This window comes from Vombatus ursinus, unplaced genomic scaffold, assembly GCF_900497805.2.
Source record: "Vombatus ursinus unplaced genomic scaffold, bare-nosed wombat genome assembly UNPS02014924.1, whole genome shotgun sequence".
Lineage (NCBI taxonomy): Eukaryota > Metazoa > Chordata > Mammalia > Diprotodontia > Vombatidae > Vombatus > Vombatus ursinus.
This window is the reverse complement of record NW_020954702.1, coordinates 1,638,319-1,660,110: the sequence shown is the minus strand read 5'-3', so window position 1 is coordinate 1,660,110 and position 21,792 is coordinate 1,638,319. Positions and strand designations below refer to the sequence as shown.

Genomic DNA, 21,792 nt, shown 5'->3' with positions numbered 1-21,792 from the left:
GTAGCAATCCACATGAAAGGTGACAGAGTTATGGACTGAGGTGGTGCATAAGTGGGAGAAGAGAAGGGTATGTATGTGAGACAAGCTGTAAAAGTGGAAAAGACAAGATTTGCAAGAGATTGGACATGTGGGTGTGAGAGCCAGGGAGCTGACAAGAGAGTGAATAAAATAGTAGTGTCTCCAATGAAGTTTAAGAAAAGGGGTAGGATTTGAGAGAAAGAAAATGGACACATTTGAGTTTACTGAATTAATGCTAACAAGATGAACAACTTTTACCGTATTTCAGTGAATTGTGATTTGATTAATATGGGTAATTCTTTACATTGACACATACTGTAGATCCTTCTATGACTTAAAGATTCTCAGAAGTAATGAAAAGGTGATGAATATTCTGACAATTGCAAATCTGGGGATGAGTGTGGTTTGTTCCAGAGATGAGACACTGTCTATCACTGGGGCTATACTTGAAATTTTTCCAGCTGGGTAGGATCTACTATAGCTTACACTGTTGGTATAGCCTTTGAGAATCCAAGGTCATTGTGCAGCTAGGTGAGGCAGCTAGGTGGCGCAGCGGATAGAGCTCCAGCCTTGGAGTCAGGAGGACCCGAGTTTCAAATCCAGCCTCAGATATTTGACATGACACCTACTAGCTGTGTGACCCTGAACAAAAGTCACTTAACCCTGATTGCCTCACCAAAAAGCAAAAAAAAAAAAAAAAAAAAAAAAGAGAGAGAGAGAGAATCCAAAGTCACTTTCAAAACAGAATGGGGTATCAAAGTAGGGCTATGGTGGATGTAAAACTACTCTATTGATGAAAACAAATTTTCATTTAGGCTGATCAAAACGAATTCTGCCCCATAATTTTTATTTTGAATTTGAGTTATGATACATATTAAACATAACTTGTAGAGTGGATTCTTGTTCAGTTAGAGGACAGAACAGATGTCTGACATCTCCTCCGACTCTGAAACTTTGGACTTCTTTGCTTTTGTTCTTTTGGGAGTATGCAATAAAGTTAATTATCTTTAAAATTAGGAAACTAAAATAAAAATGGCAACACTGCCCTCTAGAGGACATAATCCATAAGTCTAAAAAAAGCAATGATGTTTTGGTAGGTATAATAAAAATACAGAAAAGTTTCTTAAGGAATCTCAAGAGGAGGAAGAGATTTCAGTGGCTAGCTCCAACTGCAAAAAAGACAAAAATATTCTATAAAGAAATAAGAAGAGCATATGAACACCATATGCAAATACAAATTTTGTATGTACTTATCATACAGTATAATTAAGAACTGTACAATCACAAAGATTCTGCTGGAATGATTCGCTATTGCATCAAGCCGACCCAGGGCTTGCACTTTGTGTCAGGAAATATAAACTCTGGTGTAATCTACCAACCTTGAAAAACTAGTTTTGATGACAGTTTTGGGTCTGAGGACCAGCATAGCTAAGTCTGAATAAATTCATGACTAGAAAGTTAACTACCTGGTAATGAATGTTTTGGCCATGACCATCTACAAAATACAGAAATATAAAGTGACATTCACTGCATTGTGACACTCCCTTTTACCTGATTTCCAAACATGGTGGTAAGAAAAGGGATATAGAAACAGTTCTTAAAATGTCCACAAATATGAGTTTAATTAATTTCATTGTTTATAGCAATATGATCTTGCTAAAATATTTATTAGTGTGAGTCAATTTCCATTTTCTATAATTCACTTAAAAACAACCTTAAGTTAGTTTTTAGCTGTATTTCTTACTAGGTTAGTAATGGTATAGCAAAATTCCTATCACTATATCTTTTATAATATCTGAAGAGCTAAGATAATTAGTCTCCGGGACAAATATAAATTCAGACTGGCTACAGAAAAAGTTCATTTAGAAGGAAACCACATACTACGACATGCAGCATATATCCTGGTTCTGTTGAAATTACTTCCTCCTATTTCCCTAAAACTCTGCTTACTCAAAACCTGTACCTTTTTTATTTTTCAAGGGCAGGAGTAGATAAGAATATAGTGAAGTTATCTAAAGAAAATACTAAAAGAGTAAAACTGGCAGATGCAATGAAAATACAAAACTAAGTTTTAAAATATATACCTTTTCACAGAAATGAAATATAAATATAAAGCTAAGTAAAAATCAAGCATACATATATATGTATGTCTATAGTATGTCTGTTATGCTTCCCATAATATCAAACTTCTTAACTTTTCTTACCTCTTTTTTTGAAAATGTTCTAGGCCTATCATGAGATACATTGTTGTATCTCTGAAGTTTCTATAATCCTGGTGCCACTTCTGTAGGAAAAGAAAAATTTGTATTTAAGATAGCTAATAAAAGAAATCATTAAAAAAAACTATACACAGAATTTTTTTCTGATAATAGATATTTTCCTAAATAAATATGACTAACTGACCTTTCTAAACAGTTTAGTAAAGAAAGAAATAAGACTTTAAAAACAAATAATTTCTCTGTAACAGCTTCTGTGATAAAATTTATTAAATGCTGATAAAGAACTATAGAAGAAAAATATGACAGAAATGGAAAGTTAGATGCTAATTTTAATTTTCTTCTATGATAAAATATAAAATCATACTCTGAAACACTGATACAATTTTTATGTCTAAATTGTACAATTTTTAATGTATGTAAATATAAGAATCGAAAACAAAGGCCATAGTCATCAGATCTCAGTTTAGACATACTACATACTCTCACTGTCTATATATTTAGAGCTGAGACCATAAGGAACCTGAAAGATCATTCAGTTCCCCACATTCTAGAGATGGGGAGAAACAGCAGACTAGAGTGGCTTCAGTGACTTATTCAAGTTCACATAGGCAGCAAATGGCAGAGCTAGCATTCCAACCCAGGTCCTCTGACTTCAAATCCAGCATTTTTTCCATTATGTCTATAGATTTCCAAGCTTCTCTTTGAAGTTACCACATCAACTCTAACACTCTCGATTGGAGGGAGATTCTTATTTCACTCCTGCACTCATCTAGATTGATGATCTCACTGATAGAGATGTTGTGATGCAGATCACATCACCCCTATGCCTACCCATCCTATGCATCTCTTGTTCATGTCCTCCCCACAGGTTGCCACAATGGATTCATCAAATATGCTGGAGCATTCTTTTTATATGAGAATAGCAGTGGAGCAACTGAGGCCCAGTGGTTATCTTTTGCTTTTGCTAAATGGTCTAGTCAATGAATGAATGAATGAATTATACATTTATTGAATGCTTACTATGTGCAAAATGAGCAAGGCACTGTGCCTTGCTGGGCTGGGGATACAAATCTAAAAGTAAGACAGTGCCTCCTATAAAGGAGCTTACGTTTGAATTGGGGAGACTACATCTATGGAAGGTTTCAGCTGCAAGTCAGATGGAAAGGCTCTATGGTCCTTAAGGCACAACAGCAAAGTATAAGGTAATATCTCTCTTTTAATGTCATTTCCACTGATAAAGAGATACCAGGATCTGATGTTGAGCTATTTAACCCCAGGCTGGTGAGGACTGCTGTGAGAGCTGGGCTGGAAGCATACCCAGTGATCAGAGGGGCGCTGCTACTCCTAGGGGTCTTATGCCTAATCTGCCTTTTGGTGGTAGCTGGGAGAATGTCAAGTTTGTTATGACTAAGTTTCTTGAATAGCAGTCTTCCATTACTTGACAAGGATCTCCTATTTTTAAAGATGTCTAAATTGTACAATATTTAAAGATGGTTTAAAACTATGATCTTAGCACCTTCTTTATGCTTAACTAACCCTCTTGAGAATTTCAGAACATTTCCAGTTTTCTTCTTTCATTACTCTCTATAATGTTACATCGGTGATTATCTCTTTCTTCCTTCCTTATGATTAGACTTGCAAACCTCCAGATAAACACATTGTTATGTACATTCCTGGTGAGGACAGAACATTCTAATATTTTAAGGTGTTATTCAAAAATTGGAATCTAAGTTTCTGACACCATTTTCTTAACCAACTGTTCAATTTGTAAATGTGCTTTTTCTCTTTGGAAAAAATTGCCTTCAATTGGCAGTCGTAATATAAAAACATTACCTGTGCTTCTAAGGGCTTTAGCTTCTTGTTCATGACGTTAGAACTTAACAATAATTACTTGATTCCTTAGGGCAGTGTTACATATGACCCTCTGTCTTCTCAAATGAAAGATACCTAAAAGCAAACACCTTTTTTCCCCAAAGCTTCTTCTCCTTGCAACTACATTATTTCTGCAGTGGCATCATCACTTATAATCTTGAAGTTTCAAAACATTACTATTATGTTGACCTTCCCTTTCTCTATAATCTTTCACAATTAATTGGTTTTGAAGTTCTGTGCATTCTATTCAGTTAACTAGTATTTATTAAGCACCTTCTATGTGCCAGGAATTGTGTTAAGCATTGGGCATACAAAGAAAGGCAAAAACCAGTTCCTAATCTCTAGAAGAGACAATGAGGGAGACAAACTGTGAACAAATATACGTAAACAAAATACACATAGGATAAACTGGGGGTAGTTATCAGAGGGAAATCAGTAATATTAAGGAGGAATGGGAAAAGCTTGTTGCAGAAGGTGGAACTAAGTGAGACTTAAAAGAAAGCCAGCAAAATGAGGAGGGGTACAGGAGATCTGCACTTCGGGAAGACCAATTTAACAGTTGAGAGGCAGAAGGGTGGAGCCAAGACAGACTTGGGGCAGGAAGACCAGCCAGCAGGCTATTACATGGTCTAAGTGTGAGGGGAAGGAAAAGATCTAAGCTGTGAGTCTGGGAAGTTGGGAGAAAGATAGTACCCTTGACAGTAATAGGGAAGTCAGGAAGAAGGGAGGGTTTTGGGGGAAATAAAATGAGTTCAGTTCCAGACATGTTGAATTTAAGATGTCTATATAACATCCAGTGCAGAATGCCTAAAAGGTGACTGGAGATAGGAAGAGAGGTTAGGGCTAGACAAGCAGATCTGAGAGTCATCTTCATAGAAATTATAATTGAAACTGTGAAAGCTAGTAAGACAACCACGTAAAATAGTACAGAGGGAGTAGAAAAGAAGGCCCAGAACAAAGACGTGAAAGCTTGCCCTGTTAGTGAGCAAGAGATGGATGAAGATATAACAAAGGAAATAGAGTAGTAGTCAGACAATTAGCAAGAGATCCATGAAAGAACAGTCATGAAAACCTAGAGAGTAGCGTGTATTAAAGAGAAGTGATCAACAGCATCAAAGACTTCACAGAAGTTAGGTAAGATTCATCTTACATTCACCTTATATGATATCTATCTATAGAAATAGAAATATGTGTAAAAATAATATTCCTTGTATCTTTCTCAAATCTTTTCCCTCTTTATCCCTGCTACACTACTCTAATAAAAATGTTCTTACTGTCTAAGCCTCAATCATCACAAGTCTGCTGATATATCTTTCTTCTTCCATTATATTTAGTGGAAGAATTTACTGAACTGCTAGACTCATCTTCCTCATGCAACTCCTCAAGTTTAAAATCCTGAGTGGCTTATTATTATCTACTGAATAAAACTGAAAATCCTGTTCCTAGCAACTTGAGACCTTCCACAATCTGGTGTCCCTCTACCTTTGTTGCCGTATGATAAACTACTCCCTTACCCATGTACACACCTTGCACTCTCCTGACTCCATAATTTTGTTCACTCTATCCTTGACATGTTCTCCCTTTAGCTTTTATTTATTTATTTAATTTTTTTATTTTTAGGCAATTGGGGTTAAGTGACTTGCCCAGGGTCACACAGCTAGTAAGTGTTAAGTGTTTGGTCTGAGGCCGGATTTGAACTCAGGTCCTCCTGACTTCAGGGCTGGTGCTCTATCCACTGCGCCACCTAGCTGCCTCCTCCCTTTAGCTTTTATCTGCTGAATTCTTATACATTGTTATAACAAAATTCCTGTGCCACCTCTCTCTAGTGTTCTCACATTTTACATATAACACACCTTTCTAATGCAGTTATGTATTATACTTTACTATAGCTATTTGTGAATAATATTCTCAATACATGATATTAAATCTTTAAATCAAGAATTGAATTTCTTGAATTAAATTTAAATTAAGAATTTCTTGAATTAAATCAAGAATATGATTTCTTCTTATTCTTCATATTTTCCTCAAATATTCTATGTTCATAGTGTTTTAAATGTTTTTTTGAATTGAAATTGTTACTTGAATAGTTACTTAAAAAGTTACTCGAAAGGTTAGAGCAATATAAAAACGTATTAATCTAGAAATTTCCCATCCTTAAAATGTTTTTCTCATAGTAATCTAATAACAGTAACTGCTGTTTACATAACACTTTAAAGTTTGAAAAGGTCTTTATATATATTATTTCATTTGATCCTTAGAACAACCCTATAAATTAGGTACTGGAGGTATTATTCTCCCCACCTTACAGGTAGAAAAGATGGAAGCTGGGACAAGTTACATGTCTTTCCCTTGACGGCACAATTAGCAAGACAGGATTTGAATCCAAGTCTTTCTGACTCCCCGTCCAATACTCTATTTACTACACTATGCTGTTAGTCAAACCATGTGTTGATGTTTAATTTTGGGGCAAATTCAATTTAAAACCAGGCCCCTGAAGAATCTATGAAAAGAGGTGAAAAGGGGAGTGGTAAGAGAACACACAATGTGAACCCACAGCTAAACTATGAAAGTTTGGTGTGACTGCACAAAATTTCTCATAAAGAAATTTCTTGTAAAGTGATTGAATCATATGTTAAGTTCATGTAACTCTGGTACAATCCTATTCTTCTACCTCAAGAGAAATTAAACAAAAATAGGACTGTGTTTTGCTACAGATCAGTCAAAAGACAAACTGGAAAGACAAAAAATTAAAGCTTTTATTTAAATATTATTTCATGTAAAGAGAAATTAAGAACACACGTAACAGTCAATAGAATTCTCTTTGGGGAATAATTAACTTTTAAGCACAATTTTTATGCATAAAAATAATCTTTAATGAAAAGTAAAGTTTGGATTTGTCCAAGCTTTTCTAAAATTACAGTTCAAATTTTATTCAATATATATGGCATGTGACATATAAAGAGACTATAATTTCTAAAAAAAAAGATGATTTTGTTGTAGTTAAGGTTCAACATATATGAACAATTTAGAAAATTTGAATTAATATTCTTGAAGCCTCCTATGTTCACAACAATGTGACAATGGACTATATAATGATTTAACAGTTTGGAAAATGCAGAATATTTCCAATTGGGGGGAAAAAGTATTCTTAACTTAGCAGAAATAAAAAAGATACCCACTTGAGTTTTTCTGAACATTAATATTTTAAGCAAACATTAAATATATCAAAGTAGTAAATTACATGCTGAACTCCTGGACACTGTCTCTTCTTTGGGTTTTTGTGACAATTCTTTCCTAGTTGTCCTTCAACTTGCTCCTTCTCAGTTTCCTTTGATGGCTTATCATGTTTATCATCTAGATCACTTTTCTTAACTGTAGGTGTTACCCAAGGTTCTGTCATAGGGCCTCTTCATAACCATTAGGTCTCATGAGTTTCATTATTATCTCTATGAAAATGACTCCCAGATTTATACATCCAATCCCAGTCTCTCCCTTGAGTTTCAGATCCATATCACTAATTGCCTAATGGACATTTAAAACAGAATATTCTGGAAGTATCTTAAATTGAAAACATACAAAACTGAATGCATTATTTTTTGCCCTAAACCTTACTTACTTCCACACTCCCCTTATTCAATCAAAGGCACCACCACCCTTCTAGTAACCCAGGTTTTTAACCTCCAAGACACCCTGAACTCCTTACTCTGTTCCACCTCACATATCAGAACAAAATCTTGTCGTTTCTACCTTCATAATACCAACTGTATCTGATCCCTTTTCTCTAATCACACTATTACCACCTTAGTTCAGGCCTTCATCACCTATGGACTATATGATGCCTCTCTTCAATCAACTTTAGTGGCTTCCTCTTATCTCTAGGAAAATATGAAATCCTCTGTTTGCCTTTTGAAGCCTTATACAACCTAGCCCCAGTGTATTCTTTCAACCTCAATTGATGTTATCCTCCATTCCCCTCCCCCTCCCCCCTTCCGCAATACTCTGTGATCTGGCTGTTCTACAGGCTTGGAATGTAGTCTGTCTTTACCTCTCATTCACAGAGTCTCTCTCTTCCTTTAAGATGAAGCTCAAGGGATGGAAAGAATTTGGAACTCAAAATTAAAAAAAAAATGTTGAATTAAAAAAAAATGGAAAAAATATATACATATATGTATGTATATGTATATGTGTACATTTATTTATTTAAAACATGAAGCTCAAGTACCATATTCTGAAAAAAGCCTTTCTTGGTTCTCCCAACTACTGATGACCTATATCTTAATTACTTTATATTTAACTGTGTATGCTTTAATGTACTTTTCTTCCCCATTAAAACGTAAACTCCTTTTCAGCAGGGCTTCATTCTTTGTACTTGTATCCACAGCAGCTAGCACAGCACCTGGCAAATAATAGGTGCTTAAAAAAATATTAGTTGACCGACTGATATACTGATAAAAAAGAGAAGCAGCACAGCCAAATGGATAGGGGGCTGGCCCTCGAGTCAGGAAGACCTGGATTAAAATCTTGTCTCTGCCCCATAGTAGTTGTTTAGAACTTCTTAGTTCTCTAGGCAACTAGAAGTTAGATATGTTGCTAATCAGCATCAATGGAGAAAGTCTACAAGGGGTCCCTACCCCCATTGCCCCATACACTCCAAAAATGAAGTAAATTAGTAACAAGGAAAATACATAAGGAACAAATTTAGAAGGCTAATTTTAAATTTATCATTCATATTTGATCTGAACTAAGGTGACATTCCTAATATGGAAAGGCAGCTTACAGTCACTTTACAAAATATTCTATTTTTTTTTGGTCACCTTAAGACCAAAGTAATTTGGTTAAGAAATGTTTGAAACAGTTTAATATGCAACTAACTGTTCTAGCATTCAACTTCTCTCCCCAGAGACATAAATTACCTCATATTCTTCCATGTTTACTTCTTCTGGCTTTATCATTTCAAGTTTAGCTTGAGCAATTTTCATTATGTTGCGACACCTTAAAAAGAAAAAAAAATTGTTCCCATACTGATAGTGACACCAATAAGAACTGAGACACTTGTGTACAATAGTATAGAAGGCAGTGTTGCCATTAACTCTAAGATCATGTAATCAACCAATCACCACTATGCAATGAATTGCTCGGAAATTTATCTAAAACATATTAAGTAGAAAGCTGTGCTTTTAGGTCAAAGCTAGGCATAATGGCATAAAAGAAAGAAAAGCTTGTAGGTAAACAACTCTAAATTTATTATATAGTTTGAATATTTGTTAAATTAAATCATATATTCCAATGAAATTAAACTGTGTTTTAGGTTATATATTTTAGCTGCAGACTTCTAATAATACGCTGTAATAGAAGCAAATTAGTTTAATCACACGGATGGCTATAGCAGATCTGAATATAGATATTATAAATTACTCAGTGTCAAAGAATCTGAGTTAGAAAGGATCTCAGAGGCCAACAGTTTGCTTTACAGCACACCTGACAACATCCAACCTTTCCTTCAAGAACTAATTCTTATTTATTATCCATACCTGATCAGAACTAAAATGACATTCCAATGGGAAAAAAAATGCCATTCAAATGCTCTCCCCAGTGAAAGGAACCCACTTCCTTTTAAGGTAGATCACAGAAGTAGGGACAGAAGTGAATTTAGAAATCATGTAGTTCAACGCCCTTATTTTGGAGACAATAAAACTGAGGCACAGGGTAGTTAAGTGACTTGCCCAAAGTCATTCAGGTATTGTGACTCTACTCTCAGTGACCTATATCACATAGCCATTTCCTGAAGTTGCAGAAGCAATTAAGCAGCAGAGCCGGGATTTAAATTCAAGTTCTGACTACACTACATTAAACTGTTGCCTGAAGTACTGAGAATAAATTTATTTCAAGTAGCAAAACAAATGAAGCTAGAAACTTCAGAAATTATAAGTAATATAGTTTCCCCTCTGATATTGCAGTACAAATATTCTCTTCATACCCAAGCCCCCACTCCTAACAAAAATTTAGTCTGAATGACCTCTGATGAAGATTCTAGAAGATCCGGGGCACTATTCAGATTTCACATTAATTTGCTTTCCCCTTCAACCCCAAATATTCTTCTTTTCTCACCTCAGCAGCCTTACTTTTAATGCTGAAATAGAGATATCAAGTTTTGAAGGAAAAAACCTAGCCTATACAACCTAGCCTTTAGGGTTAAGATTCCTAGGAAATATTTCATTCATTCATTCTCTCTATCAATGAATCAAGTATTTATTAATCTTCTTGGCCTCAGGGAGAAACAACACGTAAATAATAAATGACATATACAAAATAATGAAAATATAAACAAAAAATAATTTTTTTTAGGGAAAGGAAAGGCATTGCCATGGGGGAGAGGGAACACACAAGACACTCCTCTCCCACATGACATATCCAATGCTTGAAAACTGGTACCTACCATCTATGTTCCCCCAATGTTCCCTCCTCCCCCCCTGCCAGTCCAACTCTTCTTTTTCAGGCTCAGTCTTCTCAAATCTTTTGACTGAGCATCACCTGGAACCAACACTTCTTTCATACATTTTGCCCTCCTATGATGCTCTTCAGTACAGTTCTAGCACTTCCACTAAGTACCACTAAGAACATAGCACTCCAGATATTGTTTTCTAATCAGGACAAAGCACAAGGTGACTCTTATCTCTCTAGTCCTGGATACTATGCCTTTCTTAATGTATAATTAATTATGCTGATTGTTTTCCTAATGTTGAAACATCCTTGGTATAAACTGCACTTGTTCATAATGAATGATTTCTTGGATAAATTGCTATAGTCTGCCTGACAGGATTTGGTTTAAAATTTTTGATACAGTGTTCATTAATGATATTGGCCTATACTTTTCCTTTTGTGCTTTATCTTTCCCTGGTTTGGGTACTAGGACTATATTTGTCTCATAAAAGGATTCTGGTAGGGTACTTTCTCAATTTTTAGGAAGAATTTGTGATGTAAGGGTATTAACAGTTCTATAAAAACTTTGATAGAATTCTCATCAGGACCAAGAGTTTTTTTTTTTTTCTTTTACATCTAGATCTATTTCTGTTTCCAAGATTAGATTATTTAACATATCTTTTGGGCTTCCTGATAGTTTGAGTATTTTATATATTTAATGATATTCCAATATTTTTTGTGGGTTGTTAGTTTTGTTAGCATATAAATGTAAATGTGTATAATATGTTCGATTTTTAAAAATTTCTTCTGGTTTTGCTATGATTTTACCTTGCACATTTCTTATTTTTACTGATTTGATTTTCTGCTCTCTTCCTTTTTATGTTACCTCTCTAATTTTGAATATCTCCCCTTTTGTGCTTATTTTTAGGTTTATTTGCTAATTTTAAAATAGGTATATTAAGTTCATTAATTATTTCTTTTTCTATTTTATGAGGATATGATTTTCTCTCCAAGGACTATTTTAGTTTCATCAAAGAAATTTTAGTCTGTTGTTTCACCATTATCATTTTCTTTTACATACTTATTAAATGTTTTTATAATTTGTTCCTTGACTAAGTCATTATTAAGTTTCCATTTGTGTCCGTATCTTTTGTTTGTAGTCCCTGAAATAATCTCTATTTTTTATTGCATTATGGTCTGTAAAGGATGTATTAACTTTTTCATCCTTTTTACATTTATTTGTAATATCTCTGTGCTTGAGTACATGGTCAATTTTTGTAAGTTTCAAATGGAACTGAGAAATATGTATGTTCTCGTACTACCCCTTTTAGAAGACATCATCAGTCTTTCAACTCTGCTTTCTCTAGCCATTTGTTCAATTCCATATTTTCTTTTTATCTTTCTGTTATATTTATCCAAAACTGAGAGGGATACTTGAATCTCCTGTCACTGTTGTGCTGTCTGTCTTCTAGTAGTTCAGATGATGTATCCTTTATGACTTAGATGCTACAACATTTGGAGCATATAAGTTTACTATTGATATTGGTTTGATGTCTGGTTCATTTCAGCATAACAGTTTCCTAGTTTATCCCTTTTTATTTTTTGAATGTTTGGTTTTGTTTTGTCAAATAGCATGATTGTAACTTCTGCTTTTTAGATTCAATTGATGTTCAGTAAATATTTTTCATCTCCTAAGTTTTATTTTATGTATTTTTTTGAACTGTGTTTTTAAGCAACAGATTGGAAGACTTTGTTTTCTTAAAATCTGTCACTCTATTTGTTTTATTGGCTTGTTTAATTCATTCACATTTAAAGTTAATAATTAGGTTTATGTTTTCCGCCATCTGTTTCTAATATAATTTTCCTAGTTATGGTTCCCCCCCCCTTCTGCTGTAAGCACAGAATAATGTTCTTTCAATTAATTTACTTTAGTCTTTTTTTAAGGTGGCTCCATTGCCACTGGCTCTCCTCTTTCACTCATCTTGATCCCCCTTCATTTGTTTGTTACCCATTTCGCTTAGGGGTTTTATTTGTTCCTTTTTCTTTCTTGCTTTTTACAGGTTATTCTTCCTCCCCTCCCCGCCCCTTTTTTCCTCTAAATTAGTCAAGTAGGTACTCCTTTCCCCTCCTCCCCTTTAACTAGTCAATTCATTATTTTTTTTTTTAGTTTAATTTTTTGTGCCCCTTTCCAGAAAGGATTTCTCTCATTCTCTGTGTTATTATTCCTCTCTTTCTAGCTACTCTATACCCTCTCATTCTCTGATCCATGACCTCTATAATTATCTGGTTTCTCTCTTTCTTCTGATTTCCTCATACAAAGTTTCCAAGGTATTCATTCTAGGTTCACCTACAGGCACCTTCTGTCATTACCTTGCACTACTACTACTACTACTACTACTACTACTACTACTACTACTACTACTACCACCAATAATAATAATAATACTAGTAATAGCAGCTAACATTTATTTAGTACATATTATGTATGTGCAAGGCACATGTGCTAAGTGCTTACAAATATTATCTCATTTGATCTTCACAAAAACTCATAGAAATAGTTGCTATTATTATTCCTATTTTACAGATGAGGAAACCAAAGGCAAACAGAGGTTAAATAACTTACCCAGAATCACACAGCCAGTAAGAATCTGAGGTCAAATTTGAACTCAGGTTTTCCTTACTTCCTGGCAGCTAGTTGGTCTGGCCTAGAATCAGGAAGACTCATCTTCCTAAGTTCAAATCTGGCCTTAGATACTTGTCAGCTTCTAGATTGTCCTTCACTTCTATGTATTTGATTCCCAATTTATTGTTCTCTCTTTTGTTTCTTTGGTGAGGCTTGTCTTTGAAGATATCAATTTTTCTATTTGTTCATTATTTTTGCCGTGTAGGCCATAAATTTTGCCCTCATAATTCTCATTTCTCTTTTGAGTTTCTTAAGAACAGGGTGTTGTAGTTCCATATTGCATTCACATTCCACAGGATACTCCTCTCATCATCTGATAGATGATTTTCCTTAGTTTTGCAGTATTTATTCACAGATGCCTAAACTTGTTTACTAGATCTGGAAGCGATATTTCCCTCTCTTGTTAGTTTTCCTCTTGATTTATCTGTGTATGTTCAAAGTCTTTGAGTTTTCTTCATCCTAAAATATTTAGTAATTTCAGTCTGTTTTCCCCTTATTTTCCCCTATTGTTCACTTTCTGACTCCTTCCCCTCTAATTATGTGTTTCTTTGGGGGCTGGATCTCAAAGTGTCTCAGTTTCCTCCCATGCTAGGCAATTCACTGTCCGCCTAGATCTCCATCCCAAGTGACTTTTGGGTACAGAGCACTGGCACTCTCTTAAAAAAAAAAAAAGAGATAACATGTGTCCTTATCCTGTCCTGGAGCACTTCTATTTTTCTTAATCTTTAAGAGAATACTGACAGTGGATCAATAATCCCATTCCCCAGTTCATTTGGTATGATGCGATGCAGTTCTTCTAGACAAAGTAACTCAAACTGATCAGGGACAATCAGTTTTTTTCTATGTCTCTATGTATCTTGGGACTCATCTCCTTAGTAATTTTTTTGTTGTTGTTCTACCCTTTTCATTCATGGCAGAGAAAACAAGTTTCTGCTTCTCCTCTTTTATCCATTATTATTAACCTGTCCCTTACCCCCTAAGATGTGGATGGTCCTATCCCTTATTTGAACCTTTTCTTTTTCCCAGTGTTTGGGGGTAGTGAGGGGAGGGTCTAGATGCATGATTTCATTAGTAGATAGAAACTTTCTCAATTGATGCTGACTAGCAACATGTTTGCAACTACATAAAGTCTTAGATAATTGATAGAGACATTAAAATATTTAAACTTTTCCATGTTCACAAGGCATGGGACAGAGGTATAACTTAAATACCCACTTTGCCACATTCTCATCTAGACAATCTTTTTTTCCTCTGTCCTCAGTATTGTTACCAGCTGAAGCCCATTCTGAGATTTAGCACTACTGCACTTTTAACAGCATTCTTATAGGATTTTGGCATACTTTTGTATTTATCCAAAATTACTTGCCCTTGCTTCTGCTGGTATGCATCTTTAAAAAATCTAAGTTATTCAGTGAGCTTCCTGTTATAAAATGAGATTTCATTTTCCTGACCAAAATGGTGAGTACTTGGATAGAGACAGATCCAACTTGTGAAGATTATGTTTGATTGAATACTTGTTACTCAGATCAAGCAGAATTTAAGCTGCAAAAGAGGCATTAAAATGCCTAGATAAAACTTTTTAACCAAGTGTAAGTATGCTATCACACATGAGAGGAAAAGGAAATATTTCAGAAAAAGGTTTAGGAATAATACTTATGGTCTCTCATATGCCTGTATAAAAATACACAGAGTATGGATAATAAGGAAAATGTGCCTGGGATGTTAACACAGTGAGGCAAATATGATTTCACAAGAAAAATGGCATGGGTCTCATGAATGTATTACAGCAAAAGAAGGGTAAGAAATCATGTTTAAAAGAAACAAATTTAACAATAGAATCATCCCATATGCTTAGTATTTAGAAATACATATTTATCAATGTCATAAATATATATTTACATATATATTTTCTTCATGTTTAGCATAATTCCACCACATATATAGGGATGTGTGTGTGTGTGTGTGTGTGTGTGTCTGTACCTATGATTTCATTGATATAGGAAATTCCCAATGAACTGATTGGCAAGTGTTTGTAACTTGTAATGTTAGAGAGTTGTCTAAGTAACTAAGTACTTAAGTGACTTGCCTAGGTTAACACAGAGTATGTGTCACAAGCTGGACTTGAAATCAGGTCAACCCCAAGGCCAGCTCACTATCCATTGCATGGATCATTCTGTCTCTCAAGAAGATATATTCTTATGTTAAAATTTGCAAATGTAAAGGAAGAAGGCCATACCATATAGATATAAGATAAAGTGGGAAACAGAAAACATTGTGGGGACGTACCAGATGAAGTACACAATACTGACTTAAAAATAAGACACAGTTGCAATGAGGGACTTTAGGGACAGCTAACATTGGCTGAAAATTTTACAATCACCCCAGTGGCTTCTCCATCGGCTAAAGGAAGAAGCCTTGAAGAAAGCTCAAAAAACCAGACACAGAAGCTTCCTCACCCTTGACAGAGTTAAGACCAGCAGTAACTGATCAAAGCTATTATTCTTGCTAGTAGGGAGTCTGAATATTAATTAGCCACCATTTTCACAAGAAGTCTTCCTTCCCTTCAGTAGCATGAATAAGCACTAGTCCCTAGGTCTAGGTTTCTTACTCCCTTTTCCCAATTCCTAATCCTGCTAGAGCCAGATAACAATCCTCTAAAGAGCAACCAAACTTTACTGGCTTGGGAGAGGGTGCCCTATTCTCCTCCAGGGCTCCTGCAGGGCATCTAACTCTATCCAGGAATCCAGTGTGCTACTCTTCTTTATCCACCTCTTAGTTTTGCAAAATGAGTATCTCCTCTCAATAGACAACTTGTTTTACTTTACTGCCTTGTTGTGAGCTCCACATTTCCTTGTACTGGGCTTTAAGTATTTCAAAACTTATAAATTCTGCATTTAACACAATTCCCAAATTAAAGCAGTGAGAAGAATTGCTACTCTGGATCTAATTCTGACCAACAAGAAATGATGGTTTCATCAAGTAGAAGTATAAGAAGCATGTTTTCCTAGAAATTTGCTAGGAGAAGAATGCTGTAATTGGTCAAATATACCACAAACTTTAGAAACACAGATTTAAATAAGTTCAGGAAAAATAATGAAACTATTTCAGTCAAAGACTCTAAAAAAGGATGACAGTTCAATAAGAATTATTGTTGCTGTTTTTCAGTCAAAAAAAATTTTCAGCAAATTAAGCCAACTTTGAACTCAGGTCTTTCTGACTCCTGGTCCAGTGTTCTATCCATTGAGCCATCCATCTAGCTGTTCCTCATTAAAAATCAGAGGCTTTGAAAAACCAAATTCTGATGATATACTTGTGAATGATCCTGACAAAGAAGAGGGATTCATTTTGAAAGACCAATGTGACTCAAAAGGGTGTACTGGTTTTTAAAATATTAAAAATGAAAAAACAGGCACACAACCAAGGATGAGAAAGGTAGCATGAAGGCAAGCACCCAGAATAAACAAAAGCTTTAAAAAAAAATGCTAAGGAAAACCAAAATAGACTTTGAGTATTCTATTTAGGGTAAAATGAAGTATAAAGGAGGGACAGGACTATTGTTTAGAGTAGACTGTGTAATGTTGAGATGTCATGGAGAAAGTAATACTCAACTGTTTCCATCTTTCTTGTCAAAGAGAATGATTTTCAGAACTGAAAGAATCAAACAAAAATTATTTAAGGAGAACTTGGTAAAAAATACATAAAAGTATAATAAGAGGGCATCTAATTGCTCTAAAATATAAAGACTTTAAGGTCCTAGGGACCTAAAATAATTCATAGATGGGATTCCTGAAGCACCATCAATGACCTTTGAGGTATCATGGAGAATGAAAGAGGTACCAAGGACTGGAAAAATAAGGAAATGTTGTATTTTTAATTTCACCAGGGCTCATATACCTCTCATGTATTATAATACCTTCATTTTACAGAAGAAGAAGCAGATCCAGAGAAGTGATTTGTCCAATGTTGCATAACTACTAATGTAGCATGGCTATGCTTGAAACTGAAACAGGGAATTTTGGAGGGACAGATTTAGGGGGTAGAGAAAACTGGTTCCATTTTGGACATGTTGAGTTTGGGAGTCTGATGGTAGATCCAGATGGAGATATCCAAGAAATAGTGGGTGATGTTAGACTATAGTTCAGGAGAGAGACACGGGCTGGATATATAAATTTATGAGTCATCTGAATATTTCCATGGGAGCTGATGATAACTGACATCTATAGAGGGCTAAAAGGTTTGAAAAGTATTTTAGTATCTTCGGGAGAATTCAGAGCAAGAAGAAGACCTAGGAAAAAGCCTTGGGAGCTCTCTGAGTTCACTAAACACAAGTCTACCAGACTAAACTCATTTCCATTTTTTAAGAGTTACCAGGCCAGAGAAGGCTATAGACTATATTATCTGGATTTCAAAAAGGTCCCAAATTCTTAAGATTGAAAAAACGTTTGCTGTACAATAAGGTAGATGAATAAATGGATAAATAACTACATTTAAAGGCTATTAATCAACGAACTGATGTCATCCTGAATAGAGATTTCTACTGGGTAGCTAGATGGTACAGTAGACAGAGCACCAGGCTTGGTATCATAAAAACCTGATTTCAAATCTTATCTTGGACACTTATGAGCTGCAAGCGAGTTACTTGTTTGCCTCAGCTTCCTCATTTGTAAAATGAGCTGGAGAAGGAAATACCAAACCATTCTGAAATCTTTGCCAAGAAAATCCCAAACGTGGTCATGGAGAGTTGGACATGACTAAAAAACGACTGAATAAAAATCCTTCCAGGGTTGTTGTGAGGATCAAATAAGATAATATTCATAAATACTTAGGCACAGCATTTGGCACAGAATAGGTACTATATAAATGCTAACTGTAGCTGCTATTATTTTTATTGTTGTTATTCTTGGGCAAGACACTGGGCTAACCATAGTTCTATTTAGTTCAACTTGCAAAAATACACTGATGGCATGCTGGTAAATTTATAGATACATTAAGTTGGAAGAAATAGCTATTAAGAAATAGCTAGTATGTTGTTTGGATGAATAAGGATCTATAACTTATTCATTTTTAAAAATTTAACTTCCCCTCCATCCCAAAAAGTGTATATAAAATAGAACACAAAAGAGTTGTATATAAAACCATTGATTTATTTTATGTAATTTGTTTTTTCAAAAAGTATATAATTCAACTTGCTATTTTCAAAACTGACTTGCTTATCTGTGTTTCCTTTTTAAGCTCTGTACTCCTCTGTGAATTTTTAAAAAATGTTTTAGTGACCCCCTTCTCTTTTTCCTTCTTTTTGGTATAACCACTTTATCTTCTAAATTATTTATTTTCCTTTCAATTCTTTCCCCCAAGAGCTTTTATTTCATTTTTTTTATCTCTTCCTTTATTTTTTCTAGATATTCATGTGGTCCTTTTATAAAAATCTAAGTTTTTCTTTAAATGTTTGCAATTATCAGAGTTGCCTGTTTCTTCTTTTGGAGGAATCTCTTGATTTGCAACAATTTTTTTTAACTTGTCAATGTCTTCTTTGGTTTTCTCATCTCCCCAGCTTTAGTTTCTGAATTGGGGCTTTATGCCAATGGCAGGTTCTTCCCCTTACTGTGCTTTTGTCTAGGGACCCTGGTTGGTATTGACCTAAGATGTCTGGGTTTATGTGCTGACTGCCTCCCAGGATTATGCCCCCTTAAATCTTTGATATACACATATCTTGTTCACATCTCATGGCCCTCTACATCAGCTTTATAGTGTTAGGTACCTCTAAGACCCTAGGCCTGAGCTGTCCCAATCTCAAGGCTAAGACTGCTTGTCATTTCTACAAGGTTCATGCTTTCAATTTTTGATGCCCCTACTGTTTTCTTGGAGGACTCTTTTGCTTTTGCTGGCTTAAGATATAAATTCTTTCAAAGCCATAAGTTTATCTGGCTAGTCTCTGTTCCTAATGGTTTTGCTGTGGGGTCCCTTTTCTAATAGCTCATGGGCTCCTGGATGACATTTATGCAGTTTTGCAGTCATTTCAGTTACTTATTACAATTCTTAATCATTATTCAATATGATGTGACTTCGGTTTTGTTGGAGTAGATGTGCGGGAGAAGGGCTATTTGCCTCTGTTTATAGATAGCCATCAGTAAGTGCTTAATAAATGACTGACTGAAGTCTTCTTGAAAGGAGGTGTAAATCTAATAAAATGTAATTTTAAAGGGATAATTGCAAAATTCTTCATATAGATTCTAGAAATCCATTGCACAAGTAAAGAGATGTAGCAAAATGACAGTTAATGTAAAACAATTTAAAGGTTTCAATTAATTCCAAATTCAGTATTAATCAACTGTGTAACATGGCTGCCAAAAAAAGTAATGCAATCTTGGTCTGAATATGAGTAGAAATGGTTCCACTAAACTTTGTGTTCATCAGACCATATCTGGAATATTGTTTTCTGTTCTGAGCACATTTTAAGAGGTACTTTGACAAGCAAGAAGGCTCAAAGATTTAGAAATGGAATCCTAAATCTAAAAGACATTTAGTTTAACTTCCCCCATTTTATGGTAAAGGAAAACTGAAACCCAAAAAGACTATATGGTTTAACCCAAGGTCACACAGCTACTAAACTTGCAAAGCCAGGATTTAAACCCAGATACTGATTCTAAATGTGGTGGTATTCCAGTATATCATTATATCCAAGGGGCCTCTCTTTTTCAGAATGGTCAACATAGCAGATTAATACTAAACTTGGGATCAAGCATTTAGAATTAAAACTTCAAAGTAAGGGGCAGCTAGGTGGTACAGTAGATAGGGCACCAGCCCTAGAGTCAGGAGGACCTGAGTTCAAATGTAGCCTCAGACATATAACACTCACTAGCTGTGTAACTCTGGGCAAGTCACTTAACCCCAACTGCCTCACCAAAAAAAAACAAACAAACAAAAACAAAAACTTCAAAGTTTTTTTTTCCACATAAACTTTCATTCTGGTGGTGTCACTTAATACGCAGAAAAGATAGTTGTCTTCAAATATGTAAACGACCATCAGGTTAAAGAGAAACTGTATTAAGAACTGTATTAATTTTATGGCTCCAGAAAGCAAACCCAAGACTAATCAGTGGAAGTCACAGGGAGATAGATTTTACCTGAATATGAGGAACTCCATGACAATTAGACTTGTCTAAAAATGGAATGGGTTGCCTGTATGGATTGTGAGCTCCTCATCACAGGTGTGGACAGGTTACAAGGTGGGGAAGACATGTAAGCTGAAGTTAGAAGATCATTTGTGGGAGATACTGCAAAGAGAATTCGCCAATAGAAACTGGAATAGATAGCTCCGAAAGTCCTTTCCAACTATGAGATTCTATGAGAAATGGGTAAAACTTTTGGAAGACTAAACTAAAATTTCTTTTTATCCTCCAAATGAGAGTGATAGTGATTTTTATTTTCAGAAAAAAAAATACACATAGCATCTGAATAAAGAGGTTCATTGCTTACAAACAAAACAACCAACCCTCCACTAAACAATAAAATAATTATCACTGATCATCAATTATTATTGATCCCCAACTTTATAAGAAAGAGTATTATAGTAATTAAGGCAGATCAATTATAAAAGCATTTACAATCCATTTATTTGCTCAATTAAAACTATACACATATTGTACTACAGTACAGTGATGGCCTAAGTTTTCTATGTCTCCACAACCCCATCATCATTTTTTCATAAATCTGGGTTCTCTCTCAAAACAACATAAATATTTGATGACCATGATACAATTCAACAACTAACATTTTTATACTGATTGAAGGTTTAGTTTAATTAGCTTCTCAAAACAACCATGAGGGAGGTGCTATAATTATCGCCATTTAGAAGATGAATAAACTGAGGGTGAAAGAAGATAAGTGATCTGATGAAGGTCTCACAGGAAATAAGTACCTGAGGTAGAATTCAAACTTAGATTTTCCTGCCTCCAAATCTCTACTCACTCTGCCACCTAGCTGCCTGATATGTCTGTTTAAAACAGCACTAAGACTTTCACAATACCCTATGGAAAGAGAACTAGTGATATGTGTGTGTGTGTGTGTGTGTTTAAATATGTACATCTACACATACACACATATAACACATATATAATATATATCACATATATATATAGATGTACACATTTAATGAAACCATCTACAGTTATTTTTGATTAATCAGGAACTATTTTTCAGCATTCTTCCCCTTCTTATTTTCATTTATTATATACTTTTCTTTAATTCAGTATGTTAACATAGTTACCTGAGGGTAGAAAATAGTTGAGAGAAGAGTTGAACATAACTATACATTGTATAAAGTGGTAATGAATCCCACAGAACTATAAGAATTGTTTTCTTGCACTGGAATTTTATGTAAAATATTATTTGAATCATCTCAGGCATGAAAATACTTCTGTTATAATGAAATTTCACTATAATGGTATTTATTGTAACTGAACTATTGCATACTTCCTTTCAACCCATTTTAAAAGTGTATAAGCAGGAGATATTGAAGATATTAAATAAATCATGTCTTTGGATTGAGAATTGACTTTATCTGTAAGTAACTTTCCCCCA

The 21,792-nt window shown here is 34.7% G+C and overlaps 1 protein-coding gene across 6 annotated transcripts in view; it reads right to left on the bottom strand.

The window, feature by feature from the left end:
* Positions 1–21,792, bottom strand: part of USP25 (ubiquitin specific peptidase 25) — a 193,148-nt gene that overhangs the window by 7,807 nt on the left and 163,549 nt on the right. For all 6 annotated transcript variants that reach the window (XM_027843603.1, XM_027843605.1, XM_027843607.1 and 3 more), the window contains 2 exons: positions 9,023–9,101; positions 2,223–2,302 (listed from right to left, as the gene is read on the bottom strand). In XM_027843603.1, coding sequence (XP_027699404.1) covers positions 2,223–2,302; positions 9,023–9,101 — 159 coding nt within the window. The remainder of the gene's footprint in view (positions 1–2,222; positions 2,303–9,022; positions 9,102–21,792) is intronic.